The sequence below is a fragment of the Brachypodium distachyon genome, chromosome 3 (assembly GCF_000005505.3).
Source record: "Brachypodium distachyon strain Bd21 chromosome 3, Brachypodium_distachyon_v3.0, whole genome shotgun sequence".
Lineage (NCBI taxonomy): Eukaryota > Viridiplantae > Streptophyta > Magnoliopsida > Poales > Poaceae > Brachypodium > Brachypodium distachyon.
The window spans coordinates 36922742-36937408 of record NC_016133.3 but is presented as its reverse complement, the minus strand read 5'-3'; the positions used below and the strand labels follow the sequence as shown (position 1 = coordinate 36937408).

The 14667-nt window shown below is 41.1% G+C and overlaps 1 protein-coding gene and 1 non-coding gene across 3 annotated transcripts; both read left to right on the top strand.

Moving 5' to 3' along the window:
* The first annotated feature begins 2474 nt into the window (after positions 1 to 2474).
* On the top strand, positions 2475 to 8688 carry LOC100821026 (golgin candidate 3). Of its 2 annotated transcripts, XM_010236780.3 has the most exons (15): positions 2475 to 2791; positions 3489 to 3587; positions 3841 to 3930; positions 4021 to 4167; positions 4333 to 4465; positions 4572 to 4636; positions 4843 to 5013; positions 5167 to 5271; positions 5595 to 5702; positions 5919 to 6215; positions 6309 to 6374; positions 6921 to 7123; positions 7628 to 7682; positions 7773 to 7958; positions 8157 to 8688. In XM_010236780.3, the coding sequence occupies exons 1-15, from the start codon at positions 2609 to 2611 to the stop codon at positions 8442 to 8444; spliced, it is 2196 nt and encodes a 731-aa protein (XP_010235082.1). In that variant the 5' UTR covers positions 2475 to 2608; the 3' UTR covers positions 8445 to 8688. The 2 variants fall into 2 exon arrangements, with proteins under 2 accessions (XP_010235082.1, XP_003574415.2); XM_003574367.4 differs by lacking the exon at positions 2475 to 2791 and having other exon boundaries at positions 3489 to 3604.
* Positions 8689 to 8906: 218 nt separating this feature from the next.
* Positions 8907 to 8978, top strand: TRNAD-GUC. Its single transcript has one exon. It is a non-coding gene; the product is annotated as a tRNA-Asp (tRNA).
* The last annotated feature ends 5689 nt before the right edge of the window (positions 8979 to 14667 follow it).

Below are 14667 nucleotides of genomic sequence, written 5' to 3'. Positions count from 1 at the left end.
ATAAAAATTCATGTTTATAGAAAGAACAACAATTTAATTTGACATCAAGGATTACAGGCAAAGCTTCTGTTTACGACTAATGCATGCATATTTCCTTTGCGAAATCAAGGTCAGACAACAATCCACAGTCACACTGGTTATCGTCATGAGATTCGGCTCCACTTGATCATCCTCTAGCACGTGAAGAAAAATCTCCAGCCCCGCCTCACACTCATGGTTCTCAGAATGTCCAGCAGCCATCATGTTCCATGAGATGCAGTCACCGCACAACCTCAATATCACCACACTTGGAATACATAGTCACGAGTGCATTTAATTTAACATGTTGACCTCGACTCACATCTCAGTCGGGCACTTTTAGGAACACCCTCCACGCATGCCACGACTCCCCAAACCGGACGAGCATGCCGAGCATGGCGTTCCTGAGGCAGAGCTCGAAGGTGGCGTATGCGACGGGCACGCGCGCAACCCGTGCTCTGCGGCGCAGCGTGTCACCACTCACAAAGGTGGAAGAGCGCCACTCACGCGTCCTCGTTGGGTGGCTCGGGGGAGGACTCAAGCAGCTAGAGCGCATGTGGCAGCTCCCCATGCACGTAGAGCGCTCGCAGCACCACGCTCGGCTCGGCGGAGAACATGGAGGCCACCGCCGTTAACGATGACGACACCGAGCCGGTGGTGTGAGGAGGCCGGGCGGGCAATGAGTTGATGTGCTTGTTCCGTGGGCACGTGGGCGGGAGGGTTACGGGGAGCGGACGGAGGCGAGGAGGAGTAGGGGAGGGTACAGGTGGTGCTTGGTGGGCGGAGGAGGAGCTGGACACACACAGCCGCCGCCGCCGCCGCTCGGATCTCAGCCCCCTGGCGCTATTACCTGCCTCTGTGCCGCGGGCGTCGGGCGGCATAAAGCGCAGGAGGCCATTGGATGGATGGCGCGGAGCAGTGAGCGAGGGTCGGATTGGGCGGCGCGACGGCCGGGGCACCGGGTTGGGCGACGGTGGCGGAGGATTTTCTAGAGGCCTAGAGTTTCCTTCTTTTGTGGAGGATCCGTTTCGTGGGGACTGGCTGACAGGGGAGAAACGACATGTGCGGACCGTGGGTTGATTCTTGAAAACTGGATGGGGCAAAACGCAAATGTGCCTGGCGGACGATGACGAAGAAAACACTCCTCCCTTTATTATTAGGTGTGGATAATGCCTATCTAAACAATCTCGAATTTTCAGTTTGTAACCCAAATTGAGTAGTTCCATTCAACGCTGAAGATGCTCCAAGAACCTTATAAACGGGAACATTTAACGCTGAGTGTACGTACTGCATTGCAATCCTCAAACTTGCCAGAATTAAACCAATTTAGTCCACAAGAGAGCAGGTCATGTAAGACGAAAGCTATAGCGCTCGGATGGGAGCTCAGCTGGTTTTGGGGGGCAGACAAATGAGGCATAGAGCTAGTTACATTCCCCCCGTCTTAGCAATTTTCGTGGTTAATTTTCCAGAAATTAACTACAGCTCTAGCCCCTTTCCAAGCCAACTTGGCTTATTTTGCTTTGTCCTGAGACCGCAGGCTTGGTTCACGGGTTCCTCCGCCGGTGACAAGGAAGGAAGGCATGGTCTCCATTCTCCAAGTGAGATGCCGCGATGACCTGGTCCTTTTTGTCTCTGAATCATGGATATGCGTCATAGAAGAACCTCCGGTGTAAAATGGTTTAAGTTTCTTGAAGTATCATTAGTTCTTCACATAACAACTGTTTTTTTTACGTTGGGCCGAGTGGGGGCCCAGCCGCAGCCAATTTCCAAATTTTGTCATGTAAAGCCCAGTAGCTCAACAATACCAAAGAACTGGCGGTGGCAGGTGCAGCCGTAGTCCAGTTCCACCCAACTAGAAGGGTTAGTATTTGAATTGGTAGAAGATTATTTTAGTTCAAATCCAATACAGTACCAAAGAACTGGAGTGCCAATTCAGAGTTCTCAATTTTATGAACATCCAAATAACAAATCAATTACTGGTTGAATTGTTAGGGCACGTGTACCCAACCAGGAGTCAAACCCCCGTACATCTCTTTTCAGACGGACCTTTAAATCGGTGTTTCTAAATTTTATTTTCACAAGACTTCGATTGTATTTTTGAATTCTAGTACACCGCTCTTCTTCCTCTGATTCTAGACTCGCTCTTCTTCCTCTTTTCAGGCAGCGGGATGGCGACGGACCAATCAAGATTTCAGTTTGAATTTGAGATATGAATTCGAAATTTCAAATACGAGGGATATTTTTGCAAATTTTCAATTGAACTGGAAGGGGGAAGATGCGACATCTTTTGTTGGACAGAGCTTTTGACATCCAACCTGAAATTATGAAGGAGGAATACTGAATTCTAAGCTCTAATATTCACATGATCACATCCAGCCGACGGTTATGCGAGAACATCGAAATAATTCCAAAATATATTTAAAGGAAAACGAGAAACTGAAGAAAAAAAACTTGTCTTCGTCTCCAACCTCGCCCCCCTCCCCGTTACTCACTTCTCCCAGATCTCCCGACCACCTCCCCTGAACTCGTTCCCCGACCCCCAAACCTCCCGTGGGATCCAACCGGCCAACAAGCGGTGGCGCCGGCGGAGATGCGGAGCTCAATCGCGACCTACCGGGAGAGCCTTTCGCGGCTCGCCGGCGAGGTCGACGACGCCGCGGAGGACGAGCTCCTCGCGCCGTCGCCATCTCGGGGCGGGGACCACGCCCCTACGCCGCCGTCGTCCGGGAGGCGGAGACGGTACTCCCGCCCCGACCCCGCTGAGCCCGACGAGGTAACGTACCCTTGCTCCGTCCCACGCACGTTTCGTCCCGTCCCGTCTCGAATTGGCCCGAGTACACGTCCCAATCCGAAGCTCTTCCTTTGCGAGCTTGTAGTGCGTAGGCTTGTCAGGTACAAATGATTCACCTTCACCCCGCACGGACAGGATATGCCAAGGCAATTCGTGCTGATGAGCTAACCCTTGTTATTCAAATAGAAGGCGATTCAAGTATGTACCAAAGTTCTGTTGTGGTAATAGTTTTTTCTGTGTCGATTGCCCTGTTCTTACTTTTGCAATGCAGAACTTTTAGTTTGTTAACAGCTAGTCGCTTACCAGTTCGCTGACTTCAGGCAATTGCAAATGAAATGGTTAGGCTAGTGGGTTTGATCAAAATGAATGCGTTCTGTGTTGTTTTTAACTGGACATTTTACACGCATTCTATGTAAGGGGCGCGACTGGACTAGTGGAGTATATGTTGCTGTTACAAGTTTTTTTATTGTTATTACAGGGCTCTTGTAGATGTTATAAAATATCCAGAGCTCTCCTACTGTTGAAATGTAGAGCAAAAGGTTGTTGGTATGATTGGGTGAATGCTTTTTCACTACATGGTTGCATGATGAAGAATTGTTCTGAAAACATATGTTCGTGTTCTTTCTCTATGTGGCTAGCTGTGGAAATACTCCTTTGATGGGATTGCTTCCAATTGTAGATTTCTAAACTCAAGGAAGATATTCAAAAGCTTCAATCTTCTGAGGCTGAAATAAAGGCATTGTCCTTTAATTATGCTGCCATGTTGAAGGAAAAGGAGGTATGCATGATTGGAAGGTCTCTTCTCTCTCACCCCCTTATTGCATATCTGTTTGTCAGAATCAGATCATGTCTTGAGCTTGTTTAGCGATACTATACTCAACTCTTGAGCTTAGCGCTTAGTGCCACTAAAACAGTCAATTTCTATTGTGGTGAAGTCGTGATATTATCCAAAGCATTTAAAATATTTATCATCTCATTGACTTTATAGCACAGAAGATTTCTAACATCCAGCCTTGCATATGTTATGACAGGAACAGTTGGGGAAACTACGTGAAGAAAATGGCTCATTGAGAAAAAGTATGGAAATCTCTAACGTCAAGGCAGTCCCAGGCAGTTCTAATGTAATTGAGTGATTTTATGTCCACGTCTTTTAAGTTATTCCCGATTAACTAGCATCCAGTGTGGTACATCAATAACTTCAATTTTCATAGGGTGCTTCACAAAGATCTCCGAGCAGAGTGCAAAGAAACACAGTTCAAGAAAATTCATTGAATGTTTTAAAGCAGAATGGGTATGGTGGTAGTGCTTCACAGGGTATCCAGCAAAATGGTCTGCACTCATTGGCAGGGCAGCATAAGGTAAAGTTATAAGCAGTATCATCACCTTATGCTAACTTACAAATTCATAGCTTGTCTTCTGTTCACACCCTCATCCTGATGTTATTGACAAAATTGTGCTTTGTTCTATAGTGAAGTTTTGAAAAAAGGGGCACCATGTCTTATTGAATGCATATCTTCTTACAGGGAGGTGTATTGGAGGAAGAGAGATCATACTTTGCTGCTAAACAGGCCAGTCTTGAAAATGAAATCAAACAATTGAATCAGCAACTCAGTAACTATTCCAATAAAGAAGATGAGATGGAAAGGAGGTTAGAAGGTATGCCAGTTTGAAGTCTATACTCTTCTGTCTTGAAATAGTTTGCAGCCCAGCTTATGATGTACTGCACTTAATTTGTTTTTAATATTTCATTTCCACTTTGCAGATGAAAACAAGAGGAACACATTTCTTCAGCAGCAGCTAAATGAGCTGAAGGTCAATAGAGATAGGGTAAGTATAAATGTAAGAGAAATAGATACATTCACTATCCATGTCTGTGGTCTATATATCAGAATAACTCCTGTTATTTTGTTACCTTTAATATTTTTATATCATTAGAATTCTCTCCTGCATATAGATGGTGGATACGACCCATGTTTATTTTTATTTTTGTCTGGCTGCATAATGGGGATGTGAAATTTTTTGCACTTTCACAGATAGCAACTTCCACGGAAGAGTTACAGAAGGAACTAAGTGAGAAGAAAGCAGAGTTGAGACGCTTACAGGACGAGTTGAGCACAAGGGACAATGAGCATGCATCTGATGGATCACTTCAGAGCCTTCGAAGTATGGTGATGGCTCTACAGAAGGAGAACTCAGATTTAAAGGTCTAAATTAATGTAGTTATTACTTAAATGATTAAATAATGCCTAACATGATTATAAATTTACTGCAGCTTTACCGATATTGATATGCCAGTACTGTAATTGGGATGATCATACGACATAGCGATATGACACCCGATTTCCTTGCTTCTGCAGATAGGGAAGGGCAGGCTTGAGGCTGATCTTGCAAGTATGCAGAGTACCTCACAAAAAGGAGACGATGCTACTTCTGCAGTTAACAATATTTCTGATATGGAAAAGGTAAAATCTTTGTCCTCTGTTGTAAATTCGACATATTACATGCATAATTTGGAATTGTACTATTGTAGTAGTTCATGTCTCTAGAAGACACATAAGACAGACTGCTAGGCATTCTTTGGTCTAGTTGCACCATCTCTTGTTGTTTATTTGATGGTTCAGACCTTCAATGTGATACTCAATAGCCTCGATATTTCTACAATTTTAGCTAATAAGAGCCATCTTACACTGTCAGAAGTAATAGGCTGATGTGCTTGGTAATGTGCAGTATTACTGAATGGTCAAGAGAATAAAAATACTGATGTGCTTGTAGTTGGACTATGAAGGTTAAGGAAGAGATGGCTTCATTGAAGAAAGCTTTACAGGACACTTCTCATGAGCGAGACAAAGCGTTACAAAATTTGTCTCGGCTGAAGCAGCATTTGTTAGATAAGGTAACAATCTAATCCTGTTTCTTAGTCTGCACACTTGCAATTCAGCCATCTAATGGGATGGATAGAGGATAAGGTGTTGCATAAGCTATTGCAGATAACTTTATCTGAACTTCTAGTATGTGCTAGCTTATGCAAAAACTGTTCATCTACTTTAAAATAAAAGGAGTGGTGGGCTGATGCTAGCAAACTTAATACAAACTAATTTATTCTTCATAGGACCTTGAAGACCAAGAAAAGATGGATGAAGATAGCAAAGTCATTGAAGAGTTGCGGGCATTCTGTGAGCAGCAAAGAGCTCACATAGTGCAGTTAGAAAGGGCTTTAAAGGTTGAGATGGCAAAGCAGGAGGACAGTAAGAAGATCATAAATGAAGAACACCTGAGGTCAAACGAACAACTAGAAGATTTGAAGTACAAGCTTGCAAACTGCATGAATGCACTTGAATCAAAAAACTTGGAGCTGCTTAATCTGCAGACTGCCCTTGGACAGTACTATGCTGAGAGTGAAGCAAAGGTGATCGAATTCTTTGGACTTTCTTGATTTGAAGCTTAATGTGCTCTTTATTGCAAATTTTCACCCTGATTTTGGTCCTCGCTTTTAATCCAGGAACGGCTTGGGGGCGATTTAGCTATGGCTAGAGAAGAGTTGACTAAATTATCAGAGTCTTTGAAGGTAAGGACTGCAAAGTGCAAACGCATCCTCCACCATAAATGCTTCAGCAAGCATTTGTCAACTTTGTAACTTGCTGTTGTGTTTGCCAGATCTTAAGGGTAGATGAGACTAGGCTCGAGAGAAAGAACTAAACTAATATGAAAAAGGATAAAACTTCTTTGATTGACCATGGAGGGTGCGCGTGCGCCTCATCTATTTATATGGAGATTATTAGCCCCTAACAATATGGTCTAATCTTAACTAATAGATGATTTCCTAATAATATGCTACTATGTAATAATAAGATACTCTTAATTAATGTGATATTTCCCTTATTTGGTAGGACAGGGTTGTCTGCCTCCGCATCCTAATCCCTAACAATTGCCATTAGGCCTATTATCAATATCATTTAACTCATTTTCACTTAGGTTGATGAATTAGTTGATCGATTGCCTTTGTAATTAAAAATATTGCATTTGAGCGTGCGCACTTTGATTTCTAGACCATGTAAAAAAATTATGCTGCCATTTTCTGAATAACATCGCTAAAGCAATTTGTCTTTTGCAGGTGGCAAATCAAACAATTGAAATTTCAAGAAGAGAAAAAGATGAGATAGCTGCTAAACTTTCTCAAGCTGAGAGGATGTTAGCGGATGGGAAGCGCTCCATGCAGAAGCTTGAGGATGACAATTCAAGATTAAGACGTGCGCTAGAACAAAGCATGACAACAGTCAATAGGATGTCACTTGATTCAGATAACTCCGTTGACAGGTGCTGGTTCTTCCCTTCTTTAATGATTTTAAGGAGTACATACATGAACACTCAGCTGGTATTGGGTTTATCCACTGATAAAAGAGACATGGATGCAAACTGCGCGGAAGGCAATTTCGGTGCAAAACTGATAAAAACTATCGATACTTAAATAAATGTTCTGAAATTGCAGAACCAATTATGTCCGTGGAAAATCCTGCTGATAAACTTTAATACCCAATCCTCTCTAGGAAATTAATTACAAAAAGTGGAACAACTAACAAAAGAGTATTATTTTTCGGTTTTCATCTCGTTTTGTTTTTTTGTAATTAGTTTTTTGCACTTGCTGCTGGCTATTTTATTGTCATACTGTGACATCTGCAAAATTCAGATATATCAAAGAATCGGTTGATCCCATTTTATTTCAAGCTTTCTTTGTCACAGGATGTATATACCATTTGTGCTTTACCTTTAGTTTGACCTATCCGTAATGGCTATATGATAAGTTGATTTTTTTTCTTGCAGACGAATTGTTATTAAACTACTAGTCACGTACTTCCAAAGGAATCACAACAAAGAGGTGCCTGGCTCCTTCAAACTCTTTGTGGTGCCATGGACCTATCAACTTTAATTTCACATCAGTTAATATTGAAATATCGGCTATGTCCAGGTATTGGATCTTATGGTCCGCATGCTTGGCTTCTCGGAGGAAGACAAACAAAGAATTGGTGCTGCACAAAGCAATGCTGGTAGGGGTGTCGTTCGTGGTGTTTTGGGTCTTCCTGGACGCCTAGTTGGAGGAATTGTTGGTGGAAATTCAGCAGGCAAATCTGCTGAAGCATCTCAGGATAACCAGGTGGGGTATTTATGTCCATTATATTTGTTTGTTCTTGCCATGATGGTGCATTCATTGACGTATTAAGCATATCTCTGTTACTTTGTCATCCGTATAAAAAAAATTAAGGAACAAGTGACATAGAAGTTTGACAAATGTTTTTTGTCAGTGCTACCTGTTTCATTGATATCTGGATTTTCTATTGTTTGCACTTTGCAGTCCTTTGCGGATCTCTGGGTTGACTTTCTACTCAAGGAGACAGAAGAAAGGGAGAAACAAAAAGCTTCAGAAGCCGCCGCTAGGTTTTCGCAGGAAGAGAACCAAACGCCCAGTACAAGCAACATGTCAAGTTTCCAACAACCAGAGCACCCTGCAAATCTGGTGCCCGGCCCCTCCACAAAGCCACATCAGTTTGGTCGCCCAGACTCCGATTTCGCAACGGTTCCACTCGCACCCTCCACATACACATCGGCACAGACGGCGTTCTCAAGGCCACCTTTAAGATGATCTCAAGAAGTGTGCAATGCTGGATGCATTTTTTCCTTTCAATCCAAGGCTTATCTGTACCCTGACTTTAAGCTATTCATTTCATTTGTTGACAATGGGGCGATGATAGTCCATTCTTGTTTTTGTTTTCTCCCTTCCGCCCCTCCCCTGGTATGTAAAGAAATATGTAAATGAACCCATAATTGGACAACAGAATCAGTTTACTATATACGGAATACAATGTATGTTCGTATGATTGGGAATCCGGCTGCTGTTACTTGACTAGCTGTGCCAAATGAATACGAGAATTTATGTCGTTAAATTCAGGGTCTTCTACACGCTGAACAAGTATATCTTAGATGTATTTGCAAGTAAACTGCCAAGGAAATTACGTATGCCAATTCTTTGGTGTTAACTCGCAAAAGGAGTCTGAGTTTTTAATGAAATAAATAAATAAGATAAGGTTTTTCATCTAACAGCGAAGTCGTTGTAGTATAGTGGTAAGTATTCCCGCCTGTCACGCGGGTGACCCGGGTTCGATCCCCGGCAACGGCGTTATATTTTTCTGGTCCTTGTCGTGTTTTCCACGTTCTTTTTAACGCAGCTTCAGAGGACGTACTATCTTATCTTGTCATCCGTACAAAAATAAATTTCTGAAACTTGTATGGTAAGATTACCTGAACTTTTTTCCGACCGCATAATGGGAGAAAGATTACCCTTTTCTTGTTTTATTTTCTGACGTAGTTCTTGTGCCACCTGGCAGATAAAAAAAATAGGGTTCTTTTACAATACCCCGGAATTAATATGAGCCGTCTATTTGTTTAAATCTGATGGATGACCTTAGTTGGTACTCCATCACACATAATATAGAGTACCACCACTAAAAACTAAACCACGACTTAGGGGTAAAATAGTAATCAAGAGGATAATTACTAGGACTTTTGTGATAAAGAAATTACTTAATTCACTCGCGGTTCCTATTTTCTTGTGGCAAGAGAGGCGGCGATTGCGGCTGATTGGCCGGCCAAATCACATACTTTCCTTAAAAATCAGATCGAGTTAGGAAATCATGTCATCGGCGACTTTGATTGTGATGCAGATTTTAGATCGTGCATGCAATTATGACTATACTATGTAGGAGAAGTATTTTTCTTGGGAATAACGAGATTGATCCATAAATTAAAATTGCTCAGCCTGCGATCACGGTGTCTAGCAGATTTCTACGCTCCGGGTTGCTCATGCATGGGCATGGCTGCATTAACGATTACATTGGTTGGATCCAATTTGAAACCAAAACGTGCCCAGGTATCTTCTACATTGGGAGGATCAAGCGGCGGCCAGCGGATCTGCTTGATCCTCGATATAGACGAAGGTCCCTGGAAATTATAGGTTGTTCTATTGGACGAAAGGTCATGCAAAATTGACTAATATGCCCTCCTAAATCAACGGTTAGATTTATTTGGTACTCCGGGTTCTCCTTATGGAGTACCAGGGTACTGTAAAAATACTCAAAAAATATAGTGCTCACTCCATTTCATAATTCTTGTCGAAACATTATATATATCTAAACACTTTTTAGGAATAGATACATCTATATTTAGACAAATTTGAGACAAGAATCAGAAGACGGAGCGAGTAGTAGAAGATATACACAAATTAAATACTCTCTCTGAAGTTATGTATGGGGCGGACGCTTTGCAATTTTCTAAAATGGTTCTTGTCACATAGATACAGCATGCATGTTCTCGGGGAAAAAATTACACAATGCATTGTGTAATTTTTTCAGCAGTAAATGAAAAAGACAAATGCGAATTCTATCCAATGCATGGAATTGAAAAAAAAATTACACAATGGATTAGTTATGTTGAGTGTTCTCTGAAGTTATGTATGACTACCATGTTAGAAAAAAAAATATCAATCTAATTTCAATCCATTCCATGCTCGAGGAGCAGTAAATGAAAAAGACAAATGCGAATTCGATCCAATGCATGGCATTGTATCTTGCCTTATTTGCTCACCTTGGGTTCAAGAAACCTCTATTAATTGCAGATGCCGTGGCGGTTGACTAAGCTGCAGTACGTGCAGCCAAACCTTTAAATTCTTTCTGTCTTGTATTTAGCTCTCTGACTTCTGAGAGATGCATGGTATTGTACGCTTCGTTGTGTATAATCGCATCTAACACTCAACATATGCTCCTGGAATGTCATGCGCCTGCAGCATATGCATGTTCATGAAATGAGATTGACTCGTGTACAGTAGTGCAATCTTGACTTTTTGCTGATACAAGCCAATTAAGGGCTAGCTAGCACTACATGTTAGTAGCACCTGTTACTGTTAACTTGCATGAGGACAATTTTTTTCCTCATTATAATATAATATGGAGTATCAGGAGCGAATTACAGGAGGAACGATAGCTTGTATTGTCGGCAACGACAGGCCAAGTCGCCGCTGCAATCGTATTCCTATCACACTGATCACGATGAACCGCGCCAATCGGCCAACTGGTTGTAATTGTTACGTGTGTGCGTCGTCTTTGTGATTTGGCCATGCCAAATATTAATTCCACACTTGTATAGTATCAGTGTTGTTGTAAAACCCTGACGTGATTGTTCTTTTCTCTGACTTTAATCAGTAGTCCTGGCAAATCAACAATCTCGACATACAGACAGACAGTACCACCATGTTAAGTTAAAGTCAGGATCGGATATCTGCCATTTCATACAAGGAAGAAAATACATGCACACACTACCTCAGGTAGACGTTTGCCCGGCCGTACTATGTTAGCCACACTTTGCTAACCGCACTTTGCTCAAATGCAGTTAATTTTGGTTTTTAACCGCACTTTTAGCACTTCAACCGTATATTTTGGCAATAAAAGTGCGTCAAATATTTTTGCCAACACGAGTATATTCAACACTTTTAAAATGCCACGAATATGAATTTGACGCACTTTAAAGCCAAATTGACGCATTTTGGAATGCGTCCGGTTATCTACCGTGACGTAGTGACAAGGGCCATGTGTCATGTGATTGTGGGTTGTCAAGTCCTTGAAACTTCGGTGCTCTTGTAAGTTGTAACTTTCTACTCCCTCGGTCTCATATTAAGTGACTCAAATTTGCTCAAATATGAATGTATCTATACAAAAAGCGTTTAAATAATGTAATATTTCGTTAATTAATATGAGACGGAGGAGCAGTAAATCTTGACTTTGCGTATCCATATAAATGCACTGTTTATGTGCTGCGCAGATCTGCTTTTGCCCATGATCAATCATTGCACGGAGTTTTCGGTACGCTTGGCAAGTTATCTTTCCTGTTTCACTTATGTATGTCTACATAGACTTGATACTCGAGTTGATAAGCGTTTGCTTTGTTTTATGATCCGCATGCATGTGCTGCATGCTTAACTCGATCGGCAATTGCAAAGTCCCCAAATACGGTTAACTATTAACTGCGGGTAGCATGCCATGTTTGAGTACGTGACATCCTTGTTTAGTCAGCTCAACTACCCTTTCGCGATCACATGACTCAAGAATCCCCAACTACGGTTAACTACTAATTCAACCGCAGGTAGATCAGGTCGATCTGGAAATCGTATCTTTATGGGCCATAGCCCATATGTCTTGCTTCGTGTGTCATGAAAATCCTAAAGCTATCTTTTTATTTACCCTGCTAGTTACGTACGAAACACAGAGTAGCATTTGGCATCTCTGGATTGAAAATGTACTCATATGTCGTCTGATATGAGCTGTGTGGTTTTAGTTTTGATTTATAAGGGCATGTCTGGAGTCACCGCTCGCTAACATGCATGTAAGATGACAACTTTCTCACCATGCATGACCACACAAACTAGGGAGAATATAGCGTAATTGGGAGTATGTAGTATGTAGAATTTAGGTAGTATGTAGTATGTATGTAGAACATAGAATATATTCTACATTTTAGGTAGAATATACAAGTTTTTTTAACATACTCCATTGTATATATGTACAAATATAAAAGTATTTCTAAAACATAGTGAAAACTTGCATTTTTTTCATGTAGTTTGTTTTGAAGTATGTTAGAAATAATAGGGTGTCAAGTGGGATCCTGCCAATGTCCCACTTCGATCTAGTTCAAATTTTCAATTTTAGTTCAAATTTTTAGTCAAAATTTGATCTGGTAAATCCCTAACGAACTGGAAGTGCGACTTAAGTGGGATATACACTTACGTCCCTAAGAAATAATATCTGAATTTATTAAAAATGATAAAGTAGAATATATTCTATCATATGGTAGAATATTCAACATGGGAGTAACTACATCCGGGAATACCTTGGGTTTGAAATCTCCATATATCTATGACTATGAAACATGATGATTCATTAAAGTATACTTGTCTCAACATTTATTGACTACATCCGGGAGTATCTTGGAGTAATATGTTAGTCTGTAAACATATACTCATCTCAACATTTATTGACTAGATCGAGGTCATTTAGAAAAATCATCACAAATATAATATAATATTTCACAAATAAATCGACCACTCGTGGTTAATTTTTTTTAATGATATTATTGAATAAACAAGATTTGATAATATCCAATAAATCATGAGCATGATGGGTCGACTACAATCATTTCTACTAGAATCAGCAGCTAAGGCCGAGGGCGCCTCTAGTTCTCATGATGCATATCAGCAAAATTCCTAAATGTTGGAAGAAGACTAGTGACGATGCCATGCATGCCCTTTGTACGTACCTCATATATGTCCAGTGTTTTCGTTTCTTTTCTGTTGGTGGCTTGCTCGCTTAAGGCAGCGGTATAGTTGCCAACAATCATTACAAAACGGCTCCATGCATGCACGCAATGATAAAACCTACAAATTCATCTCTTGCTCCATGGAACTGATGATGTAGAAGGCATCCAAGCAAGGAAAGTGGAGTGGCAAGCAGGGTTTGCGTGATCGAGCTAGCAAGATCAAAGATTCTTTTGCTATACAGGCATATATATGGGGAGAGTGACATTATCATGCAAATTTCCACCCTCTTAAACCGAAAAGGCCCCTGTTACTACGTACTCCTCCTGTTCCAAACTACATGTCGTTTGAGATATGGACAATACAATCGCCAAGATTTGTGATCGCCGACATTTTTTTATATGTATGTGTTACTAATCGAACAATTTCCACCAGACAAATCTAAATAGTTTAAAATATGATTTAAAATATAATTTACAGTGATAGATAAATTCATTTTGCTAGGCTCGGTTGCATGAGAAAGTAGAATTTCTTGGTCGATCGACGACGTGAGTCATCCGATCAGCTTTGAGATTCGTGCCTCTGACTGGGGTTCTTGATGTAGATGATCGACCAGGATCATGGATTGAGAAATTGCTACGTTCTTTAGTTAACTGTGCCGCAGTCAGAACCATGCATATAAGTTTGACCACATGTTTCCTAGAACTACAGCGTCATATATTGTAGAAGAGAGATACGCAATCCATGATTGTTGACGCAACATTGTCTATTTACTGATGTATCTAGACGCATTTTAGTGCGTAGGGGTTCGCTCATTTTAGAACGAACTTGTGTTAAGAATTATGGAATGGATGGAGTATGTACTATCTCCGTTCGTAAATGCATGCATCGGCCGGCCTAGAATAATGCGTGTAATCAAACTTCACCAACTTTTAGTCAAAATTGTATACAAAATATTATCTCTAGATTTGTTATGAAAAATATTTTCGTAATGTTCTTTTACATATTTTGACCAACACATAATTCTTGTGAATATATAGAAATGACCAAAGTTGTATGTTTGAGACTGTCCCATTTCTAAAACTTTGTGTACGGGCCGGAGTAGTACGTACGTTGCATTACATGAATGCTAACCAGTAGTGCTACTTCTGGTTATAAATTCTTGACTCAAATTTTTTCAAATATGAATGTATTTATTTTTAAAAAACGTTTAGATGCATGTAATATTTCGACAATAATTTAGGATCGCAGTGAGTAGTTGCTAGCTAGCTCCACCGTACCACTCGGCCTAACCCTAATTACAATCTTGATCTCATAAACAAAAGTGCGTGCATGCATGGGCGGGCGCCTGACTATTAGGGGGTCAGCTTTGCTTCATTGCTTGGGCAAATCAGCGGTGCACAAGTTGCACACTCTTTTGCAGCTTGGTAGCACATGCACCGCGACTACACATGCTCATCACACTATATAAGTACACTAGCCAGCCATGGCACTTTGCATCCCGATC

Bases quoted from the DNA above. Each gene is read 5' to 3' on its own strand.
- LOC100821026 (XM_010236780.3), top strand. From the start codon at position 2,609: ATGCGGAGCTCAATCGCGACCTACCGGGAGAGCCTTTCGCGGCTCGCC. The intron at 3,588-3,840 runs GTATGCATGATT...ATGTTATGACAG, and splicing joins CCATGTTGAAGGAAAAGGAG to GAACAGTTGGGGAAACTACG. The intron at 5,272-5,594 runs GTAAAATCTTTG...TGGACTATGAAG, and splicing joins ATATTTCTGATATGGAAAAG to GTTAAGGAAGAGATGGCTTC.